General features: G+C 44.7%; 8 protein-coding genes across 8 annotated transcripts; 7 read left to right on the forward strand and 1 right to left on the reverse strand.

The window, feature by feature from the left end:
• Window positions 1–895: 895 nt before the first annotated feature.
• GGI43DRAFT_414827 (acid protease) lies at window positions 896–2,733 on the forward strand. The gene is made up of 3 exons (XM_083207078.1): window positions 896–1,325; window positions 1,388–1,573; window positions 1,628–2,733. Exons 1-3 carry the CDS (start codon window positions 1,161–1,163, stop codon window positions 2,342–2,344), a joined length of 1,068 nt encoding a protein of 355 aa, XP_083056796.1. The 5' UTR covers window positions 896–1,160; the 3' UTR covers window positions 2,345–2,733.
• Window positions 2,734–2,961: 228 nt separating this feature from the next.
• On the forward strand, window positions 2,962–4,144 carry GGI43DRAFT_430418 (uncharacterized protein; the record flags this gene model as incomplete). The annotated part of the gene is made up of 1 exon (XM_083209252.1): window positions 2,962–4,144. The coding sequence occupies exon 1, from the start codon at window positions 3,290–3,292 to the stop codon at window positions 4,142–4,144; it is 855 nt and encodes a 284-aa protein (XP_083056797.1). The 5' UTR covers window positions 2,962–3,289.
• An 863-nt stretch (window positions 4,145–5,007) lies between these two features.
• On the reverse strand, window positions 5,008–6,148 carry GGI43DRAFT_414829 (A4/G1 family peptidase). Its single transcript, XM_083207079.1, has one exon. The coding sequence runs from the start codon at window positions 6,015–6,017 to the stop codon at window positions 5,226–5,228; it is 792 nt and encodes a 263-aa protein (XP_083056798.1). The 5' UTR covers window positions 6,018–6,148; the 3' UTR covers window positions 5,008–5,225.
• A 4,678-nt stretch (window positions 6,149–10,826) lies between these two features.
• GGI43DRAFT_430424 (C2H2-type zinc finger protein) lies at window positions 10,827–13,101 on the forward strand (the record flags this gene model as incomplete). Its single annotated transcript, XM_083209253.1, has 3 exons — window positions 10,827–11,676; window positions 11,748–12,651; window positions 12,732–13,101. 3 exons carry the CDS (start codon window positions 10,827–10,829, stop codon window positions 12,811–12,813), a joined length of 1,836 nt encoding a protein of 611 aa, XP_083056799.1. The 3' UTR covers window positions 12,814–13,101.
• Window positions 13,102–14,031: 930 nt separating this feature from the next.
• GGI43DRAFT_430432 (FMN-dependent dehydrogenase) lies at window positions 14,032–15,413 on the forward strand. The gene is made up of 3 exons (XM_083209254.1): window positions 14,032–14,408; window positions 14,480–15,094; window positions 15,145–15,413. The coding sequence occupies exons 1-3, from the start codon at window positions 14,099–14,101 to the stop codon at window positions 15,387–15,389; spliced, it is 1,170 nt and encodes a 389-aa protein (XP_083056800.1). The 5' UTR covers window positions 14,032–14,098; the 3' UTR covers window positions 15,390–15,413.
• Window positions 15,414–15,634: 221 nt separating this feature from the next.
• Window positions 15,635–16,270, forward strand: GGI43DRAFT_414838 (uncharacterized protein). Its single transcript, XM_083207080.1, has one exon. The coding sequence runs from the start codon at window positions 15,723–15,725 to the stop codon at window positions 16,053–16,055; it is 333 nt and encodes a 110-aa protein (XP_083056801.1). The 5' UTR covers window positions 15,635–15,722; the 3' UTR covers window positions 16,056–16,270.
• Window positions 16,271–18,062: 1,792 nt separating this feature from the next.
• Window positions 18,063–20,040, forward strand: GGI43DRAFT_414840 (uncharacterized protein). The gene is made up of 5 exons (XM_083207081.1): window positions 18,063–18,799; window positions 18,865–19,045; window positions 19,100–19,284; window positions 19,353–19,452; window positions 19,526–20,040. Exons 1-5 carry the CDS (start codon window positions 18,533–18,535, stop codon window positions 19,822–19,824), a joined length of 1,032 nt encoding a protein of 343 aa, XP_083056802.1. The 5' UTR covers window positions 18,063–18,532; the 3' UTR covers window positions 19,825–20,040.
• Window positions 20,041–20,495: 455 nt separating this feature from the next.
• Window positions 20,496–22,261, forward strand: GGI43DRAFT_425295 (major facilitator superfamily domain-containing protein; the record flags this gene model as incomplete). Its single annotated transcript, XM_083208492.1, has 5 exons — window positions 20,496–20,666; window positions 20,739–20,836; window positions 20,888–21,235; window positions 21,291–21,434; window positions 21,490–22,261. The coding sequence occupies 5 exons, from the start codon at window positions 20,496–20,498 to the stop codon at window positions 22,259–22,261; spliced, it is 1,533 nt and encodes a 510-aa protein (XP_083056803.1).
• Window positions 22,262–22,813: the final 552 nt, after the last annotated feature.

Below are 22,813 nucleotides of genomic sequence, written 5' to 3' on the forward strand. Positions count from 1 at the left end.
TCAATGAAAAGAATTTCTAAATCGAATAAAAAAACGATCACCGAATCATTGAATACAAACCGTTTTGCCTTTATATCAGATTTTCTGTTATATGGGCGGGTCTAGAGAATGCTACACTCATCCGAGTCATATCCAACACAGCGCCTAATCGGTTTATCGGATTTAATGCTGTAGCTAGAGAGTATTATGAAGTAATTTTCCGCCTATTTAGTACCAAAATTTTAGCTCAAGTGTTTACTGACAGGAAGTTGCAAGCATCAACTTTGAGATCTATTGGAGGCCTCGGATTTAGATCTTACAGCCGAGATAGCGATTGGCCTACACTGGGTTTGGAAATTTAGCTTCAAAGCTAGTAATCTATCTCGGAAGCCAAGAATATTCTTAAAATGCTCGGTACATCTTTACCGCGTAATAAATGAATGCTACACATATGAACAGCCCATCGAAGTCTGGTGGGAAGCCCGGGTTTAGCGAGCGCACTATCGCAGGTGACTTGATAGCATCACATCATCTCTGAAGCTCTTTCTAGCATGCATATAGACTTCATACAGACTTTCCGCAGTGCAGCCTTTGAAGAGAGAATCTGTATGTATAGATACGATAGTGATTCAGATGCGGATTAGTATAAGATCAATAGTCACACTTCTGGGTCTAGAACCTTGACGGCATACTCAATGCGGTAAAAGATATATCAGAGATTCTTTAGATCCTGATATTATTAGCATTTTATCCTTGCAGCAGGCGTTTGAATCACGCACAAACTACAGATACCTTCGAGACTTGATCTGTCAAAGATCACGTGCATGAATTTTGGTTTCAAAATGGATGATAAACCGGAACTTTTTAAGGGACTTTTCACATGCAATTATGGGGCACCTAAGACTTTGGATAGCCGCCTTGCTGATCTGAGCCCAATTAATCATGGCTTTGTTTACAATGCGACTTACCGCGGCCACTCACCACTCAATTGAGAAGGTCAGCATTACTGCGCGTCGCAAAAGTCCACATCCCCCTGAATAGGTGCCGATGACGATTCACATCAATTATGTGCGATGGAAGCGCCGGAGTATTCATATATCTAGATAGATCTCAGGGTTTTTTTCCCTGTAAATCTCCAAATCTCTTGGCATTTCATTGTTTCTGTGAGAATTCTAGTCACCATGTCTCTGAAAACGGTTCTGTCGCTGTTGGCCGCCTTCCAGGCTGTTAGGGCCGACTTTTCGCACCCACTGCACTTCAAGAAGGTCGATGCCGTAGCTGCTAAGAGCATAGCTGCAGCAAAGGGACGGGTAGCCGCGGCGTCAGGCAATCTGGTTAATGACCAGGTACTGGGACACTTCCAATTTGTGTATCGCCTTGTCTTATGTAAAGATGCTAATCTAGATAGGGCTTCTGGTTCTCCAATTTCACCATCGGTGGCAGCCCCAACCTGGAAATTCTGATCGATACCGGCTCCTCTGACGCTATTTTGAACCCCGGTATCTACAAGCCTGGCCCCAATTCGGTCAACACCAACACGCCCTTCAGCATTTCCTACGCCACGACGAACCCCGATGGATCTGGAACTCTTTCTGTAAGGGAAAGCACAATCGCAAGGTGATACATATTGCTAAACAATTAATCGCAGGCATCGGGCAAAGTCTACCAGGATGTCATCACCCAGCACGACGCCAACCTGACGGTCTCACAGCAGTATCTCGGAGTTGTCACCAGCCCCAAGTCGCCGCCTACGTTTCCCCACGACGGTCTCATTGGCTACGCAGGCATCGACAGCAGCGCGCTTAACGAAACGCCCTTTTTCCAGAGCTTGTGCGACCAAGGTTCGCTGTCGTCCTGCCGCTTCGGGCTGGCACTCAATGCTGACGAGACTGGCACGCTCTACTATGGCACTGTCGCGACGGACCAATTCAGCGGCGACTTGGTCTCAGTATCGGCCAGCGACCAGTGGATCGTCACGGGCGATGTCACGCTGAATAACAAAACGGTCCGCAGCGGCGCTTCCATTATTACAGATTCTGGCACGACTGTCATTTTCGGGCCCACTGCGCAGGTCAAGACATTGTTCCAGCAGGCCGGCATCCAGGCGGTGCAGACCAGCAATGGTATCACTGGCTACTACGCGTGCAATGCGCCGCCCACCATCGGACTGGCATTTAACGGCAACAACTTCAACATCTTGCCCGAGGCACTTGCGTTCAGCCAGAACGGCAACAACTGCACGGCGAGCATCCACGGGACGACTTCGTTTGGTAGCCAGTGGCTGGTTGGACAGGCGTTCTTCCAGGGTAAATACATTGACCACAATGTGGATGATGGGACAATGGGCTTTGCCAACTTGCTGTAATCGTGGTAATTTATGAGAATATGAATAAGATAGTGACCATATGGAACTATTCACGTGCAAATGACAACTGGGTATCGTGGCATTATATACTCGATGAGAGATAGCTATGTACATGTATATAATGCATATAGATGTAAATGCAGCCACGGAATATCGACAATAGGGAAATTTACGAGGTATAGAGGGGATACGTCGTACGGTCTCGCGCTCTTCGTTTTGTCATGCGGTGTTCTTTGCTAGTGATGGCTATGCACATGCGCGAAGGATTTTTAAGACTGCCCTAGCTTTGTATGGCAGCAGTCCCGTCATTGGCCTCAAGACCCACGAAGCTGTATAAAGGCGGTTTATACTGGCCGACAATCAAAATTCGCCACCACACCATCTTCAACTCCAATTCTACTAGACGGTTGGTGGTGTTTTCAGTATAATTGATACATGTACCTAGTGCCGTTTTACACCATGCCCAAAAAAAAAAAAAAAAAGCGATAGAAAGGTATGTAAATAGGTAGATGTCAAGTGAATAATAGTTTTGTTGTGGCCAATTTAATAGCAAGTATAGATCTCTTTTGTAGCACTGCATTCTTAATATGATAGAGGCACGAGCATATATACTCATTGAAGTGTTGTTGGGCATGAGGACCACAATACAGCCAAGCTACCAGGTAGATACTTGGAGAAAAGGATCGACATTACTTTCTGGAACACGCTCCGGAAGTCAAATACTGTTAAGGAAAGCGTAAGTAGCCGCTTCTATAGTAGCCTAACCTTTGGCACGGATATAAATGCCGGCGAATCCTTCATTAAACCAGACCAGACCCACGAGCTGTGGAAGCGCCACGCTGTTAGCTCGATAGAACACCTCTTCGTGAGATATTTAAATAAGTGGCTGCTGATTCCTATTAGTTTTGAAACCGCCAGTTTTCAAGGGTAACTATTTGAGTGACAATGGAAATTATTCATGGAAAAAATTTGACCTTTTCTGACATTTCTCTAAAGCACCGTAATACAGGTCTAGCGTTCAAAAACCTATTCGTAGGTCAAGAAAACACCTCTGAGAACCACCTGTTTGCCCTCGTCCGGTCAATTGGGTTTTATTCCCCGCGCCACAAGCATAACTTTGATCAGTTTCGCTACGCCTATAAGGGCGATATTTCGATCAGCCCTGATAGATATGCCGTTGAAGGGGAGCTTGTCTACCATCCCGAAGGTGTCTACTACGGACCACAGAAAGATTCTGAAGGGGAGCGGGTGGTTCTCATTTTACAATTCGGCGGAACAAGTGGTCAAGGATTCCTTTCATATCGCCAATTAGAAGAGGGCCAGAAAGAGCTTGCCCAGCTCGGCCATTTTGAGGGTGGTAAATTTTATCGCAACGGAAGACAGGAGATTGACGAGCCACAGGATGGATATGAGGCGCTGTGGGAGAAGTTTAATGGCCGACGTCTCATTTACCCACCTGGTCGTTACAAAGATCCTGTTATTATGAGTCCGATCAATTATGCATGGCGCCCGGTAGACAATCTGGCAAACACGGACGGGATGATCTTCAAGAAGTCACTTGGAATGTTCACCGAGCGTGAGACCCGAGCAGAGATGATCAAGATAAAGAAGCTGGGACAATTCTCTATCGCTTCAATGAATGCCATACGACTACTTTTTGTCGTGAGCGGTGGAGGCGAAGTGGAAGGACAGCCGTGGGAAGAAGAATCGGCGATAAGGGTCTCGCCTGGCAAAGAAATTGTGCTTTCTGCGCATCGAGACACGGAAGTTTTGCTGTTCACCTTACCGATGTTAAATTAATACCGGTTGCGCATCTGTTAAGAATAGTGGTAGCACTTTTGTAAACTGTGGACGATTAATACATGTGGCCATCCATTGTAGTGGGAAGCTTATACGCAAGCCCAAAATGTAGATGGCCAGGAAGGAATTACTTGTTTGTCAATTAGCGATAAATACATGAAACTATTCTGAGGTATTGCCATCTGTCTCTACATTGCTTATATTCTGCATGAGATGATTCGGCAAGCTTGAACAACATGTCTGTGAACGTAGAGTACCATTAGAAACCAGCCAGTCGTGAAAATAATAATAGAATTGAATAGAGCTGATATTCCGATTCCATAGAACGCACAACGACTGAATATAAGATTAATCGGCGATGACTTTGGCAACCAAGTCTCCATCTTAATTGACGCTTGTTGCTGAATAATGCTTTCCGTAGATAAATATAAATCTTCACTCTTGGCCGACCAACTCATAGATGGTTACCAAAGATGTGCAGTATTTCTTGTTGTACACATCGATGTAGTATACCAATTACATGAGGTGTACATACATAAAGTATCTCAGTGAGCGGCCATGGTATTCGCGGCCATAGGTAGTGAAAAGTTACGGATCCCATCAAGCTCTTGTCTTGATATCAACGCCTTCTATTTTTAGCATCATTGGGTTTCGTTTCCAAGACCTAAATTCCATTTTTAATGACCATGAACCAGTACCTAATAGACCCCAGTACAGATAGGTCACATGGTTTATAACTAGTAATAACATTGAACCGAAGGAATACAGTTTCAAGTTGGCTCCCTTGCTTGCGACGCTGACGCTAGTACACTTTGGCCGTTTATTATCATGGCAGTATTTACTCGTAGTCACGACGCCGATTATCACAACCAAATGGAATATTTTACTATTTAAAGGCAAAGAATCATAGTTACATCGCATCATTAAGGCTTCAGGCACTTGATCTCAAAATCGAATTTGCAGCTTCATGTTATTGCTTCTGAAAAGACATATCTAGAATACATGCTCTTCAAATCCATCTCCTTGACTAGCGTGCAATAATCTCTCTGCAAAGATTTGTTAAGTTTAATTGCTCCAAACTTTACACATATTTGACAGTCACAGAGCCTCCAGAGACTGATGTTGATGTGATGATGTTTCCGCTTGAGTTTTCTAGATCAATGATCGTAGAACCGCTGGGTGTAACACTTGCTCCGTTAACAAGAGCGCTTGATCCCGTGAAGGTAACAGATCCAAAGTCGGCGAATGGAACCAATGAGCTGCCGGAGGTAAAATCTTCAACAATCCACTCAGCGCTTGTACCAGGCAGGGGTGAGTTTTGGTTGGTAAAAGTGTGAGAAACGGTCTTTCCACCGCTCGTCAGCGTCGTAGTTCCACTGTTGTTGCCGGTCTTGGTGGCAGTAACGGTAACAACCGATCCGGCAGTCACAGTGATTCCCGAGTATGCGATCAAAGAAGCGGGAAGATACTCATACCAAGCCTCGTACAAGTACTCGCCATCTTGGATGCACCAGAGGACACCAGTCTGGATGAGATCGGCATCGGAGTAACCATCAATTCCTACCCATGCAGCACCACAGTACTCAGTGCCAGAGTTGCCACCAGATGGGACGGTGGGCTTTGGTACCGTGAAAGTGCCGGTGACCTCAGTAATGCCTGATGCTAAGAGAGCAGCGCCGGCCCAGTTCGTAGACTCCACATCGGCAGTACCATTGATATGGCTGGAGGTGCTGGCTCGGAATGTGTTGGAGCGACGAGCAGCACTCCTAGCACGGATAGCATCCATAGCCGCCTGCTTGCGAGCTGCAAGAGGAGATGCCAAGGCGGCACTGGCCACCAAAAGTAGGTTTGCGGCTAAAGTGAGGGACTTCATCTTGAATGGTAGTAGAAAAGGTATTAGGAGAAGGTTTTGAATCGAGTTGGAGTAGATTCTGGAGTATTGTATAAAAGGCTTCTGCTCGTGCACGAATGTGAATTCAACGGGCTGTAAGAAGTCTTTATATAGTTGCAATCTCCTCGGTATACGCTGCACCGATTCATCCGTCAATATCCCTTAGTTCAGCAAACAATGCGTCTAAGACGCAATGATCGAAATAGGAATGTATGATTTGCTCTTCAATAGCGACGATTTGTCCAAACTTCAAGATGCCTTTCCCATAGCTGCACACCATTATGAGCTGTTAAGTCGAATTGGGATATATGCATACGATATTTTTGCAAAAAGGACCACTATCGCGAGATTCGACCGTCCTATCCTACAACCTGCCTATTACAGAGAACACCTCCGATAACAGTGAGGCAAATGGTGTGCTCAGAACTTGAAGCATCAATTGAAATAGAGAGAATGGGCTCCAGGTTGGGTTCGAGGCTGGGCAATTCTCGCCAGAGACACACAGAAGAGTATACTCTATCAATTGACTTTACTTCCAACTTGGTGTTATAATTCCGTCTTGAGTTATAATTCATAGGGAAATAGCTATTGGAATTCATAGTTGGTATATGTTTCTAATTAATACAAGATTTATTATTTCTTCTATATGCTCTTATTGCGGGCTGGTGCCTGGTATGTGTCTTATAAGCGGCAGGCCAATCTATAGCATAAGCCCCTACGTAGCTAGTGCATCTAAGCGATGGGACCAAGACATGCTCTTTAACCAATATAACGCAATCGACAGCAGGCTCAACCACCTCTAGAATTCTGCAGGGATCAGCCAATTCTACCTTTACCTCTCATTAAGCAGAGCTACTTTGTAAATGCGAGTGGAGCGTAGCTTCCTGTTTTGTTTCTTTAATAAGAGAAGATGCCAGCGCTAGCTCTAGATGGCTTTAAGGACGCTGCAGCCATTTTAACGCGCAACAATTTCCCTTGCTTTAAATGTTTAATATAATGATGATTTTATTTATTTGCCTTTCTATTCTTTAGTCCTTTTAATTCCTTCTATTTTTTCCTTCTTTCTTTTTGTTCGTTTTTTTTTTTTTTAATTAAATATCAGCCAAAACTCGCCCTGCTACGTTTCAAGGTTGCTCAATCCGTGGGCAATCCCACTTCGATGAGCTAACGCCATTATACAGCTAGGCAACGCCATTAGGGAGCGGGGTAAGAAGGGTATGAACTTGCGAGAAGGATAAAATAGTCACAATGGCGCGGAGATAACATGGTGCAATGCTACCCCATAATCAACTTTATCTCTTTCGACTAGCATGATTCCAAGCATAAACGCCGTCTTCCATATTGAGCAGGAACTGGCTCCTTCCCGTTGCACTCAAGGCTGATCCTTCTGCAGATGGTTGCCCGCACTGGGGCTTTGGGCACCAAGAAATAACTTGGCCACTAGGATTAATCTCTTAGCATACGCGCGTTGTTTATGCTTGTCGACACATGGGACATTGACGCGAATAGGTATAGCGTTTGTATGGGCGTTTTACGGAAATTAATATTCGATCTTTTATAGATATGTCTATAATAGGATATAGGCTCTTCACCTTTCTATGTCATTGCACTATCTTTTGACTCTACTTCCTCTTATTGATCAAGTTGGGGTTCATTATAACTCAAGAGTTTATCCTCTTGCCATTGTTGTCTTCTGGGATTCTTCCTGCTCTTAGCCGAGAGTGAAATGCTGTTTCTACTTTGATACAAAGTCCTGAGGGCTATCTGGTCGTCCTGATCTCCTTCCTTATCTAGATCATCGACCCCTGCACTCGACTGCCGCAAGCTGAAGGCCTTGCATGCATCGGGCGGCCTAGGCCGGCAGTCAGTCCACATTGGACAATTTCAACGGATCAATCGGCACACTCTAAGAACGCCATGAATCTGAACCCTTTCCCCGCGATGAGGTCATCTAAAAGAAGGGAGCGACCGAACGCCGGCTTCAAGCGAGCTTTGAAAAGAGCCTGATAGCTTTCTTTTTGCTTGAGGAGAATAGAAAGAAAGTAGCTCAAGTTGCCTCAGGTTGCCACCGGGGTCGCTGGTATCATCAACGGCAAGCTCAACTATACCGGATGTGTTAGCAATGCGAGACCAAGCGCTCCAATAAGCTTATGAAAATAAATGACTGGTCAATGTCGATCACATGTGCTGTACTCCATTCAAATACAACAGACTGTATATGAGATGAGTACGGAGAAGGAGAGTAGCTTTAGTCCACTACGCATTCTTCTCACTACCCCTCCGACTAATAAGAATTTAACCAAAAGAAGCCACGGCCTTCATTATTTGCATTTGGAACGCAGAGTGATGGATGCCTTCAGCTTACACCATGGGAAGGTAAACCTTTGGGCAATTTCGACAATCAAAATGTATTTCCTGTCTGTGCCCCGTATATACAAGAACAGTAAGGTGGATGACCACTGGCGAACACTGGCTATTATACACTATACTCGACTAGTGAAAGCACATAACTACATACGTAGAGTATTGTAGGGTCCTCACATCTCCAGTATGCATGATTCATTTGTCCAATCTTTGGCACAGAGACAAAAACATTGCCTCTCACTTAATCGTAACTAGTGAGGTCTGATCACTCTTTCAGTGTTTAGTAATGCCCGGACAGTCGTATAATAGATAAGATAAACGTAGCGCGAGCAGAAATCTATACCGCACCAAGTCACTAAAGTAGATAGTAATAGCTGGCTATGTATATACTTTCAGGCATATATACTAGTATCGTTACCCCTCATCTAAATCTAGTCTTCTCTAACAGCCGAAACGAGACCCGGATCCACACAGGTGCTAGAGGCAACGACGTGGCGAAGGTTTCCTAGTGGACCAGCACGATAACGAAGACGAACTGTACCCCATGTAGTATATAAATAACACTACATGATGGCAGTTCTTGGCTACTCGAGTATGTATTGATATCAATGCTGTGGACAAGTAAAGCAGATCTGCGTTGTCCATGGCGGTTTTAACAAACGCCATTCCGCCGTGAAGCACATTAAGCTAACCGTCAGAAAAGGTCCCTTGAAATTTGACAAACTTTATGTTTATTTTCCTTTCTCATGGGTTCCCCTTCCTTTTAAATATGAATCTACTTCCAGATTACGGTTCACTAGTCTCAGCAGGCACATGATCTGGGAGTACATGTACCTCCGGCTCATACTGCTATGGTTAGCGCATTCTCCTATACCCTCAACATAGTTGCACAGTAGCAAAGAATCCGCTATTAACACCTTATCGACCAGCAAGAAACACGACCAACTCAGCTAGAATATATGTAGTTAATGTTGGCCATAAAGCGAGCATGTTGATATAGCGAGAATGAACACCATGGATAGGTTGTGGAGTGGGCCAATCATTCCTCACAGAAAGTCCCAAACGATGCTGCCTATAGCCGAAGAGAAATTGAGTCCGGCAACAGGGCCAGCTCTAGGGCTAGAGTGGTCCGGCGAACTATACCGCTGGCAAACCAGTCACGAGCGTTGCCATTCTAAGAATGCGATATATATAAGCTCGCTCATATCGTTCAAGAATAGTATCTAGTCTATAACTTTACACAGCTCATCAAGGCGGTGAGAACAACATATTAACCCTGTCTACTACCAAGAACGCTCCCATCTGCTACCCGTATGGCTGGCTATTGTGACAAGGCCCACTCCTCATCCGAGGCACCGGCCCGCGATCTCCACACTAGCCGCGATGACATTCCGTGCTAACCGGCCGGGCCAGCCTGCATCAAATCAGCCATCTGGTGGCTGAAGTATATGCTATGAACTAAAGCGGGGATTACATGTGCTGTTTGGTTTTCGATTCCAGGACTTCGGGTTGGCCGTGCATATGGGATTCCTTCAGCTTTCCCCAAATACAGCAGAATATTCATGCCTGGGGTGCCTCGTTGTGTCTGTGTGTGTGTGAGGGAGAAAGAGGGACTTTATCAGCACTTTATTTCAACTACAAGATGACATACATTTAATTTACAATCGCCTGGAAACAATCAACCAACTATCCCCATTTCTTCCTTACAATTAGACAACTAATGGACTCTACTGAACAACCGGAGGCTTGGGCCATTTTTGATGACGGGCCCAATCTTCCCGACGCCGACTCCTTGCTCAGCAGCCTGAATGAGGAATATGTCAACAAATTACCAATTGCAGAGATTTCTTTGCCTTGCGCACTGCTTGGAGTCGATAATACATTCCTTCCCGCGCGGCAGCGGCTCACGCTCCGTTGTCACAGCAGCACAACGCTGTGTTACCATCGTTATCAAATTGCATCGATATCCCGTGCTCCTCTAGTCGGGCGGTTACGACTTGGGATAATTTTGAACAGTTCAATTCTCTGACCGCTGACGGGCTCTCCCAGCTCTCTGAATACCCTCACCCAGAAACTAGAGGGCCCTATAATAAGACTTTCCAAGCGCTGGGTAATGTTCATACCCATTCAGACCACTTATCTCTCGACTACGATCTACCCACAACTTCAAAGGTCGGGAAACGGTTTTCCTCGAGACTTAAAAAGATTTTGAAGACTTGGTTGGCGGACCACGCCGATCATCCTTATCCTGGCGTTAAGGATATTGAGCTCATGCAGAAGCAGACGGGCCTAAGCAGACAACAAATCGTGACTTGGTTTGGTAATGCCCGGAGGCGGTCATAGACAAAGCCTGGACGACCACCGGCACCGATACTGATTTCTCTACAAAGAAGTAAATCGCACGAACAAGATTTCTCTTTTGAAGAAATGAACCCGCTCCAACGATGGCGAAACTCACCACCTGAACATGAACCGGCCGCAGCCTCCGCAATTGCCAAGGCAATGCATGGTCTCTCTGTATCAGATGGCTACTCTCTTATGCCAGCAGAAGATATATCCCTGGAAAACTCATGGTGGGATGCCTCATCTGCAAGCAGCGCAATCACCTCACAGTCTAGCAACAGCTCTCTCGGCTCTGCCTGGTCTGTTGGTTCTCATCAGTCGAGCGGACCGCTCAACCACTCAAAGAAATCCATCAAGCGAAGAAGACGTCGACCTCTTCCAAACTGGTTAGAACTCGACAGACCCAATCCCTTGCGGTCAATATGCCATACATATCAGTGCACGTTCTGTACGGAAACGTTCAAAACGAAGCATAACTGGCAGCGCCATGAAAAATCTTTGCATCTGTCTTTGGAGCAATGGAAATGCTCGCCCCAAGGACCAACTAGCCGGAACCCTGATAGTGGCGAGCTACAGTGCGTTTATTGTGGACAAATCACTCCTAGCCACAACCATATATCGGAACATAACTATTCTGCTTGTCAGCGTCGTGATGTAGAAGAACGGACATTCTACCGAAAAGACCACATCCAGCAGCACTTAAAATTAGTGCATAATACAAAATTCATGAGCTGGCCTATGGAACTGTGGAAACAAGAAATTACAAGTTTACGGTCACGATGTGGCTTCTGTGAACTAAGTATGAGTTCCTGGGTTGATCGAGCGGACCATCTGGCAGAACACTTCAAAGAAGGGAAAACGATGGCCAATTGGAAAGGAGACTGGGGTTTCGATAGACATATTCTTGACATGGTGGAAAACTCTATGCCTCCATGTACGGCTTTACTACTACAATATCCCTTATCCTGTTTGTCGAGCGTGTCACTAACAAACAATTCATTATAGACTTGATACACTATGAACGCAACTCTCCTTGGCCTTTTACAACTCAGCAAGGGCCTATGGAGAGTCCAATAAATGCATTCGAGTTGATCAAAGTAGAATTGGATTATTGGGTAGACAACATAAACGCGACAGAGACATTGCCTACTAATGAAGAGCTTCAGTATGAGGCTTGCTGCATAATATTTGGTTCTGAGATACTTTCTGGGATGCTTTCAAAACAATCTGAAGAGCCAGGGCCGTCTTGGCTGAGAGATCTTCTAATGTCTTCAGAAGACATAGCCAAACAGGCTCAAATTCGTCCTATGAAGACTTGTCTGAAAGCCCGAATTACGCAACTCCAAATCCGTGGTAAACGCAATATTTTTGAGAATTGTAACGCAGAGGACCAACTTCAGAAATATGTCGACTTATCTCTATCTTCAGGCTTAACGATCGGGTATGCAGAGCTTCAATTCGAGGCAAGTAACATTATTACCTCATTAGACGCATCAGCCACAAATCATTCGCCATTGTTTGTCCGCTTCTTGAACGATCTGATATTTTCATCAAACCAATGGCTTGTACCATTTTGTGGCCGCTCACCTCTCCAACCAGGAGAAGGAATAATTACGGGACCATCAGAGATACTACAAGGAATTGCTGCTCAAAAATTTGGGGGGAATCCCATTCCGGTCGCTTGTCCACCTGAATTCCCAAATGATCACAAAGCTGACAATACCAAGAGCTGCAACTTTTCACCGGGGAAGTCAGCTCCTTACCTTCAAGACGATAGTAACTGCTATAGGCGTCTAACCAGGGAGCTATCTCGTTTTGTGGCGAGTGCTGTCTCTCCACATAACCCAAACAGTCACACTCCCTCAGATGAGGAACTACAATACCAAGCTAGATGGATCATGTTTGAAGAGTAAGTGCATTATATGTTTTAACCTATGCTATAGCCCTTTTATCCAAGTGTAAAAACCACTAACAGACGTGCCTCTAAAGAGACGATCCGTGGAATCAGACTCCCGCAGATAATCCACAGTGGCTGGAGGATTTCAAGATTAATATTGGCTTGATACCGTAGCTTCTATGCCAGTATGAATCCTTCTCTCTCGCTAGACTTGCCAAATTTCTCTCTTTGTTTATCAAAAGGCTTATGGTTTTGTGACTTATGATGGCATATGACCTACTAAGCTCCCAAAGGCTCAATTAACACGATTAATATGGGCCCGATCTGAACTTGCCTAGGTAAACAGTGGGGACCCCATTACTCCATCGCTGACTTGGTCCTACCTCTTAGGTGAGTACAGACGTTTAGGAGTATGTGGCATTGTATTTAATAATAAAAGAGGCTTCGGAAGCAAGAATAAACTGGGTTTACTAACTGTAACTGTGGATCTGGGTAATACTTTCATGTATTATGATGCATATCACTTCTATTAGTGTAAATTTCGCCTTGTTTACCAATTCTTCGCGTCACGACGCTCCCTTTGCTCCCTATGTCGTTGTATAATATGATTCATACTACTGTATCGGTCCTTTCGCGGCCTCAATTACACGGCATACGCCTTGGAGCAACTATTCCTCATGTATAATAGGAACCAAATTGCCGAGGTAAGGGGGCGAAGATTTGCCGAGGAAGGCTATGGGTGTGCGCCTTTGGGTGACGAGGCGGCGTTTCACTCTGAAGCAACCAGTCGGATATAGCCTGTAAATAACTCTCTTTAACAATAGATTAGATTGTTAGTATATTCCCACGCTGAATGCAGCATTCGATGCCGGTCTAGATCCAAGCTGTACTATATAGGGACCCATAAGTGAGATGATTGCCCTGAGAAGGTGGTATGGGCTAACAAGATACGGCTTAAACTCAAAATCCAATAAGCGCAGACGGAATCACCAGAACGTTCGTTATTATTATGAATCCGCATAGATTCATCATGTAAAACCCATTAGGTAGCTAGTCGCGTTGAAACGCATCAGGAACATCTCTCAGAGCTCGGCATTTTCGGGATACTCCCTATCTCAGTTCGTAACCCTTTCTAAGTCCATAGCTAGTGGTCCGTGGGTTCTATGAGTATATACAGTGCCAATAGGCAATACTAAATCGCATGGGCCCTGATCTTTACGCCTTAAATTGACAAGGGAGCAGATTACATAGTTTACAGCAGGCTAGCGGCGCAACATATGCCGGCAGAGTATTAGAAACAAACGTTCGAAGAGTGACGTTAGGCTTGTATTGAAGTAAATAATATATATTTTCCAATCTCATATCCAACTACATCATTTCGCTATCTGCTTCCCCAGATTCACTTCCAATTCAGTTTTAGAAGTCGACAGGCATCTTGGCCAACGTTAGGCAGAACAAAATGATTAAACCCAGGAATGGAGGCCAAAGCAACCGCCGCCAGCCATACAACTATCACATATCGAAGATGTACGAGGATGGTATCTTCAATAGGAAGTTACCAATCGTCACAACGGATCCAAGCCTTCTGGAAGAGCAAGCACGAAAAGCAATGGGACAAAAACCTTTTGGCTACATCTACGCAGGTGCTGGTGTGATGCTATCCGTAGAGGCGAATCGTCGTGCATTTGACAAGTGGAGAATAATTCCACGTTATTTGAAACCTAGTTCTCCAAGAGATCTAACGGTGAAGTTGTTCGGGGAAGTCTATGGTAAATCTACACTCCTCAAATTCAGCGAAAATACTCGGTGCAGAATAGAACTTAAACTGATTGCTGCTCAGGCTCCCCTCTCTTGATAGCTCCCATGGGAGTGCAAGGCACGTTTCATCCCTCGGGGGAGAGGGGTATTATCGCAGCCTGTGCCGAGCTGGGAATCCCATATTCTCTCAGCACAGCCGCAACAACAAGCATTGAAGACGTGGCGGATGCTTGCGGGTCGCACCCTCACTGGTATCAACTTTATTGGCCGAAGGATGACGACATCACCGTTTCCCTGCTTAGTCGTGTCAAGGCTTCAGGCTACAGGGCCCTTATAGTCACCCTCGACACCACAGCAGTAGGTTGGCGCCCACATGACTTGGATTTGGCCAACTTGCCATTCTTGGAAGGAATTGGTAATGCGGTTGCCTTTAGCGATCCCGTTTTCCGATCCAAGTTTAGCGACATCAGCAATGGTGACACTCCAGAGAAGAATCCCACTGCTGCAGCTCGCTTCTGGATTAGCCAAGTCGCCAGTGGCTACTACCATAGTTGGGAGGACTTGGCATTGCTACGTAAGCACTGGGATGGGCCAATTCTCTTGAAGGGTGTGCTAAGCGTAGAGGACGCGAAACTCGCGCTAAAGCATGGCATGAATGGTATCATTGTCAGCAATCATGGTGGTAGACAGCTTGATGGTCTGTTTCGTCGCTGGAGATGCTACCGGAAATAGTTGATGCTGTCGGAGGGGAGTTGACCGTCATGTTTGACTCTGGCATCCGTACAGGTTCAGATATAATTAAGGCTATCGCGTTGGGCGCTCAGGCTGTATTAGTCGGTCGCCCGGTTCTGTATGGCCTGGGAATTGCTGGAAAAGACGGTGCAATAGCAGTTCTTGCAAACTTGCTTGCTGACCTTGACCAGTCAATGGGCATATCCGGATTCACTAGTATTACTGATTTGCAGAGGTCAATTTTGAGAGAAGCAAAATAAGCCTCTGACGCTACAATATGAGATTTCTCAACCTCTCAAAGAGCTAGAAGTTGGCAGATGATGTACTTGGAGCACATTCTTTTTAAACTTGTAGGATAGGCAAGAATGAGTTTTCTAAATACTGCTGGGACTACCAAAACCACAACCAAAACAAACATGTAAGTTTCTTTATTTTGATCCGATTCCGTCCGTATGTGTACAGTATTGTGAGCCACTCGTTTTGCTTACAAGCCACTTCGCTCTAGGTACTCCCTTCCATCACACCATTCACGAGCTGAAATAGGCCATGGAGGCGCAGGAGGTTGGGTAATTAAGCCCGGCGATTTTAGTACCATGCCAGACGATGGCCCAACCAGTAGTCGAACCGGTGTTCAAACATGTCCTCCTTCTCAGCCCACAGTTCCGCCTCCTCCCACCATCACTGACTTGGGCGACGACAAGAAGTGTGTCAGTTGCAACGCGGGGCAGAATATGAAGAAGTTCCAGAGAACAGATGCTGAGAAGGCTTTCTCATCGGTCTGTGACGGCACGCGAACATTCGGTACAGCTGGCGGCATCGCAACCAGTATACCCGTTTCCAAAGATGTTACGATAAACATTGACGTCAACAGAATGCCGGGGCCTGATTGTAAGGATTCAAAGCCGTTCGTTATGGGCGACTATTGAACCAAAGCACTTGAGGCTGTATTTACCTGCGATGAGGATGACACAGGCAGCTACGGCGCTACCTTTGTGCATAACGGCGATTATGGCTGCGTGTTATGGGGAGCCTTTGCGTAATAGCTAGCTAAAATGGAGAATTCGGGATATTGCTATTGGAGAGGATGGATAATACATGTTAGAAAATTGGTTAAAAAAAACTATATGAGACCATATAATAAATCAACGACTCGTTTACTTATGATTCCGCGTCTAAGATCACGCGCTACCCACTACCAGTAATCATTGGGATCACAGGAATGTAAGTGATCTATAAACAAGTACTCCACACCAGCAAGACAAAATGCATTATAATAACTAGTCTAATTCTTTGCATTGTATTGTTTGCTGTCTTATCCACGCAGGATGAACTTTACGCAGTAGAAGACGTAGTCACCATCTCTTTCGATGAAAACTTTGGCCTTCTCACCGACATTCATCATAATTAGGCTGTTTTTGCTGTTATTAACTCTTTGCTCTTAAATTTCTTGAGCAAACAGCTTGCTCCAGCTGAAAAATGCTAGCGGAATACGTGACTGGCGACCTCAGAGCATATTTGAGCTCTTTCGTCTCTCTAGGCACCAACAATAAGATTAGCGATTGCGTGGCAACAAAAATGTTTGCGCTCGTCAACGTCCAGAATATACACTAACTTTGGTGAGCGTACACATGCTCTAGTACTTGTTAAACATTAGCTCCAGATTGTCTGGTAAATGGAGCGCGAGCCAAGTCGGCCCTATGCATGTCTTCCACCTTTGACTTACTTCTACATCCGGAAAGGCCAGGATAGACATCTGCAAACTAGCGCCACTTCCCAAATAAAGCTACAAATTAAGATCTTACTCCCGTAAGAATACCAAGCCACTAAACACATAAGGTACACGTGGAGAAGAAAAAAAACCGAATTGATAAATTAAAAAGAGAACACTAGCCAAGACGTAAACTACCCCCATGCTATACACATTAATCTAGGTTGCATTTTTGATATGTACAAATGTAGCATCTAGGCGCCGTATCTCGTAGGTTTTTCATTTTTAAATCTACCCATGTATTTTGCTGCCCGCATTTTACGTTTTCTACCTAGCTCGAGTGTGCGTACATTTCTCACTGGTAGTAGTAGATTCAACAGGATGAGCAGTGGAACGTAACTAACTTCTCCGGCCTATATTTTGTTACCTTTGTTTTGTACAGCGGAAGATATCGCTTGATAGTAGTATCCATCAGGCCCCTCGATTCACAGTCCAGATCAAAATGGGCGCTTGTGTCAACTTGTGGCTCCGCGGACACCCGATTCTCATTGCCTGCTGCTTGACTTGTAGCTCAAGTATCAGAATGGCATTGCAAAGGCAGGATTTTTGTTCAATCGTGTGTTTAAAATTATTCACATTAATCATTTTGAGCTACTAAAAAGATATCAATAGGGATACTCAAGGGCTAATTACTGTCGGTTGTTGACATTCACGGATGTATATAAATTTGTCGATGAATGTAGGTTAGGTATGTATATAACCTCGGTAATTTATAGCCGCTTGAGTAACATCGGTTCACTTCTCTATCAACCTAATTGAAACCTAGCTATCTCTAAAATCTCTTCCAAGTGTACGGAGCACTTGTAGCCGTTTTAATTCTTAATTTTTAGGAAATCATATTGCCATTAGAAGTATCTTTCGAATCGAATTTTGTATAGCAGACTTAAGTTAGTAGGATGTTGAATCTGCTCACTGCGGCCAAATGGTCATCAGAAACTTCTGACTCTCTCGAGATGTTTCAAATATCACTAAGCAGCAATTATCGGAGCGAATGTTGAACTTTCTTCTATAAGCAGACAAAAGAATCGTCATCAAAGAGAATGCGGATGCCATTGTTTCTCTAACAAAGAGGAGACGTGGGGCTGAGTCAAGCCCACTAGCTGATTAATAGCCCGAAAAAAGAGAACTAATATTTAGTCTACGGAGTTCCATCAAGAATCGCACCATGTAGGCTGGTGGAAAACAAAGCTAGCGGACAAATGAAGCACCGCATCAAACAAATGCGGCTAGTTAAAATCAAATCACCGATAAGCTGCCTCAAAGTCTCCAACAACATCTTAATTCCGAACATCAAATTGCTCTTGCTTGGATAAGCATCCATTTGGAATACAGATAGCCGCACGGTGCGGACTTATAGACGTCGGACCCATGACGAAATCTGCGAATCAATGGCGGAGTGGCCCAAAATGGAGGTCTCGAGGGCTGTTCTCTCATAGAATTTGTCAGCTGGAAGGATTCTCAGTAGTATTCTCAAGGAGTAATAGAATGTCACTTTTAATACCGCAAGCATATGGATTTTATGATAAATGAGGCTTCAAAATGCCAGTATTTAACGGCCTTATTACATCTTATTTGTGTTTGTAAACAGCAGCAAAAATCCAAAAATCCAACGAAACCAAGACATCAGAAACAAACATGGCGCCCCTCGAGTACTCTATTCCCCGTGGAAGTTTGGTGTTAGTCACCGGAGCTAATGGATATATTGGATCACACGTTGTCGATCAACTGCTTGAATTGGGATACAATGTTCGAGGCACCGTTAGAGACAAGAAACCATGGCTAGATGAGTTCTTCGAAAAGAAATATGGCAAAGGCAGGTTTGAGAGTGTTGCTGTTCAAGCAATAGAAGAAGTTGGGGCCTTTTCAACTGTTGCAGAGGGGGCTAGTGGAGTCGTTCACGTGGTAAGATACGGCGTATACCAACTACCAAACGTCTGTGCTCTTTTTACTAATAGTTTTATGTATAGGCTTCGGATGTCTCTTTTGGAACTGATCCCAATATAGTCATCCCGATCGCAGTACAGGGCACACTTAACGCTCTCGAGGCAGCTTCCAAACAAGCTTCAGTGAAACGCTTTGTAATTACATCGTCTTCTGCTGCATTACTTAACCCTGAGCCAAATAGAAAAGGTGTCAAAATTGATGAGAGTAAGTTAAAGAGATTGTCATCCTTATCTGACCTGAACTAATACACTCTTCCAGATACATGGAACGAAAATGCGGTCAAGCTTGCATGGAGCGGCAATATGAGCGGCAACGTCCCTGAAGGTCTTGAAGGCGCTATTGTGTACTCGGCCTCGAAGACAGAAGCAGAACAGGCCGCATGGAAGTGGGTCAAAGAGAACAAGCCTAATTTTGTTCTCAACACTGTCTTGCCCAACTTCAATGTAAGTAGACTCTTGGAATCTCTGAACTATTATTCTTTTTTTGTTACATTAGCTAATAAAAAATTAAGTTTGGCCAAGTTTTGATACCAGAGCATCAGTCCGGTTCCACGATGGGTCTTGTTCGTAGATTCTTCAAGGGCGACTTCACCGTTCTTGCATTTCCCCCTCGTAAGTGAATCAAAGCCAAAAAGACAAATGGCAACTCAAAGTATTATGCTTTGAAAGCTGACATACTGTTTAGAACATTTTATTGACGTGAAGGACTGCGCTCGTCTGCATGTGGCTGGCCTGCTTGATCCAAGTGTCAAGGACCAACGCATCTTCGGCCTTGTCCAAGAATATAATTGGACGGACATTTTCACAATCTTGCGTAAACTGCGCCCTGAAATACAGCTCCCTAAGCTTCCCGAAAATGAGGCTCGTGATTACACAGAAGTTATACCAAAAGATAAAGCCGAGAAGCTGCTGCAAGACTTCTTCGGCCAACCAGGCTGGACATCTCTAGAGGACAGCCTGAAAGCCGGCATTGCGGATCTTTAAAGGTAGCATGCCTCAAGGCTTGCTAGTAAATAAATTTTTGACGAAATAACCAAGACTCAAATCTTTCGACTTGTATATATGCTCTTCGCGTTGATTCTCCCAAGGAGTGGAAGGATGGTAATAAGTGGTGATGCATATTTCAACGTCAATTGTGTTTCAATTATTGTTGAGGTAGAGAATACATAAAGTTATTTTGCAGATAAATGCGCATTAAAGATATTGCAGACCCTTCAGACCACATACTTATACAAAGCTTCGCCGGACAAACCGTATGACAAAGCGTATTCGCCGAGGTATGGGCTAAGCCGAGGTCCATATTAATGCTGCGGACTAGTGCGGGACGATGCGGGCTAGAGCGCACTCATGCGCACTCATGCGCATGTAATTCCCGAGCTACTACTAATCATATATACTGACTCCAACCAAGCTCGTCCTTTACTGCTTATAGCTTGAAGAGAATACTTACATGGATACGCTTTCAACAAAATGACTTTCAATTTTTCCATCTCCCTGATTAATGATTATTAGAGGGATTCTTAGGTAGCCTCAATGATTAATATGTAGCCCATAATATAAATAAGATGTGCTCGCGTTTTAGTGTTTAGACAACGCAGACAGTGTTCTCAAATTATGGATTTCACTTTGCAATTTAAAAAAACGAATTCAACACAATGTCTGAAAGCTCTGGCATAAAGGATTTGTCGTCTAACATAGATGACCATCTGATGTTGACTCCCGCAACGGATATCTCTCACGTCGAACAAGGGGAGGCAAAGCAATCAAAGCCCACTGTTCGAGACAATGTCCTTGCTTTTTGCATTGTGTTTTGCCAATTGGTTCAAGTAAGCCGATTATTCCTCATCTCAATCTGGATAACACTTTTAAATCCAGAGTACGGCTAAACGAAAAGGCAGGCCATACCGTACGGCGCAGGACTCATAGCAGCCATTGACATACCTAAAGCAATCGGAGCACCTCAAGACAAGGCGGTCTGGATTGCAGCATCATACCCGTAAGAAAATCTCTGCTTGATTTCAAGTAATTCAAAATACTAACGAGATAGATTAACCCAAGGGGCATTTGTTTTAATAGGGGGCCGAATCGGCGCTGTTCATGGACACAAGAACACCATGCTTGTCGGTGCATGTATCTATGTTTTGTTTCATCTAATTACTGGATTTATGAGAACTGCTGACACTGTTATTGTTATGCGTGCTCTCAGCGGCGTTGGTGGAGGAATCATGGTTCCCAACCTCGTTGCTATGCTCACCATCACTTTTCCTCCAGGCCTCATGCGTAATGTGTGGGTTGGTATGTTTGGTGCCATGGGCCCGGTAGGAGCAGCTGGTGGAACCGTGTTCCCTGGCTTTTTTGGCCAATTAACGGATTGGTGGTGGCTATTCTTCTTCTTGTCAGTTTTCGCGAAGGATATTCTGCTACAGTAGAAGCTAACACGCCAACAACAGGGCCATATTTGGTGCTGTCGTTTTTGGCGCAACCTCGTTCATTCTACCTCCCGACGGCGTGCCCATGGATGCTACCGGTACAGTTGATTACATTGGAGCCTATTTTGGAGTTGCCGGCTTAGTCTTATTCAATTTTGTTTGGACGTTAGTTGCAATCTTCACGGGCCGTTAAATTGCTAGCTGCTGACATGACATGTAGGCAAGCTGCCGTTGTTGGCTGGGAGGAGCCCTATGTGTATGCTCTACTCATTGTGTCAGTCTTGCACTTCGCGCTCTTCTTGATATGGGAGGGAAATTTTGCAAAAGAGCCCATCCTTCCACTTGGCATTTGGGCTTCTCCGTCGTTTGGACCGATGGTATTGTCTGCGTTTATGTCGTTTATGGGAGTCGGCATCTTCCTCTACTATGTTCAAATTTGGAACATTGAAATCCGTCACTATTCCAACCTCCTTACTGCAGCGGCCAACTCAGCTTTTGCCATCGTCGGCACATGTGGTTGTTTCGTCAGTGCTATTGCCGTGCGCTATCTACCTGCTCAGGTAGTCATGGCTACTGGTGCAGTAGCTGCTGTAGTTGCTGGGATCATCTTTGCTACTATGCCGGCACAGCAGACATACTGGGCCCAATGCTTTCCCGCATTCATTATCATGGGCTTTAGCCCCGATTTCATCTTTACAGCGACGCAGATTATCACTAGCAATAGCGTTCCGCGAAAACACCAAGGAATTGCTGGCTCTTTAATGGGAACCATTCAGATGTATGGCCTTAGTACTGGACTAGGGTTTGCTGGGACTGTCGAGCAATACACAAACGATGGCGGTCGCGACCAAGTTGGAGGCATTCGTCATGCTCTGTATCTTACGATTGGCATGGCGGGCGCCTCTGCACTGATATCTCTACTGCTAATTCGGATCCCCAAGGATCAACGTGAGGGCTGGGAGAAGGAAGAAGAAGCAATAGCGTCGGCGTAGTTGACTACATCAATATTTCTTTTACAAACAAGAACAGTTTGAGGTACTTGGCGATACCAATACTGTGTCCACCTTCATTAATGAAAAGATGTTGAAAAAGATTCCAGAGTATTCGAGATAAAGAGAGAGAGAGAGATAGATAGAGACATTACCGCGAATTGAATCCTTTGGATTCTGGTATTCGTACATCGATTATAGGCTAATTCATAAACCCTAAGACTGGTCGTATTGAAAAACATTAATTTTATGCTATTTGTACTTGTAACTAGTAAAGATATGTTGCCTTGTATAAACAAAACACAAACAAAACTAAATGGTGCCCAAGAAATTATAGCGCCAATATCTGCTTCGATATACAACTGTGAACTCTCCAATTGTAATTTGCAGTAGCCGCCAGTAACCCGTATGCGTGTACTTCTCGTGTCCAAATTTTCAATAAGAAGCAGAGGTTATGGATTGATTTACAGACAAACAATGTAAGTTTCGAAGCAGTGAAAACCCATTAGTAATTGTCAAAGCTCCAACACCTCGTATTCGCTGTTTCGGCGATGC

Source organism: Trichoderma evansii (assembly GCF_050947405.1).
Source record: "Trichoderma evansii strain SZMC 28006 chromosome Unknown GGI43scaffold_24, whole genome shotgun sequence".
In the NCBI taxonomy this organism is placed as follows: Eukaryota; Fungi; Ascomycota; class Sordariomycetes; order Hypocreales; family Hypocreaceae; genus Trichoderma; species Trichoderma evansii.

Coding starts and splice junctions, on each gene's coding strand:
- GGI43DRAFT_414827 (XM_083207078.1), top strand. CDS start 1,161: ATGTCTCTGAAAACGGTTCTGTCGCTGTTGGCCGCCTTCCAGGCTGTT. Junction 1,326..1,387: donor GCAATCTGGTTAATGACCAG/GTACTGGGACAC, acceptor TAATCTAGATAG/GGCTTCTGGTTCTCCAATTT. Junction 1,574..1,627: donor ATGGATCTGGAACTCTTTCT/GTAAGGGAAAGC, acceptor AATTAATCGCAG/GCATCGGGCAAAGTCTACCA.
- GGI43DRAFT_414829 (XM_083207079.1), bottom strand. CDS start 6,017: ATGAAGTCCCTCACTTTAGCCGCAAACCTACTTTTGGTGGCCAGTGCC.
- GGI43DRAFT_430432 (XM_083209254.1), top strand. CDS start 14,099: ATGATTAAACCCAGGAATGGAGGCCAAAGCAACCGCCGCCAGCCATAC. Junction 14,409..14,479: donor GTTGTTCGGGGAAGTCTATG/GTAAATCTACAC, acceptor ATTGCTGCTCAG/GCTCCCCTCTCTTGATAGCT. Junction 15,095..15,144: donor TGGTGGTAGACAGCTTGATG/GTCTGTTTCGTC, acceptor ATGCTGTCGGAG/GGGAGTTGACCGTCATGTTT.
- GGI43DRAFT_414838 (XM_083207080.1), top strand. CDS start 15,723: ATGCCAGACGATGGCCCAACCAGTAGTCGAACCGGTGTTCAAACATGT.
- GGI43DRAFT_414840 (XM_083207081.1), top strand. CDS start 18,533: ATGGCGCCCCTCGAGTACTCTATTCCCCGTGGAAGTTTGGTGTTAGTC. Junction 19,046..19,099: donor AGGTGTCAAAATTGATGAGA/GTAAGTTAAAGA, acceptor ACACTCTTCCAG/ATACATGGAACGAAAATGCG. Junction 19,285..19,352: donor CTGTCTTGCCCAACTTCAAT/GTAAGTAGACTC, acceptor TAAAAAATTAAG/TTTGGCCAAGTTTTGATACC.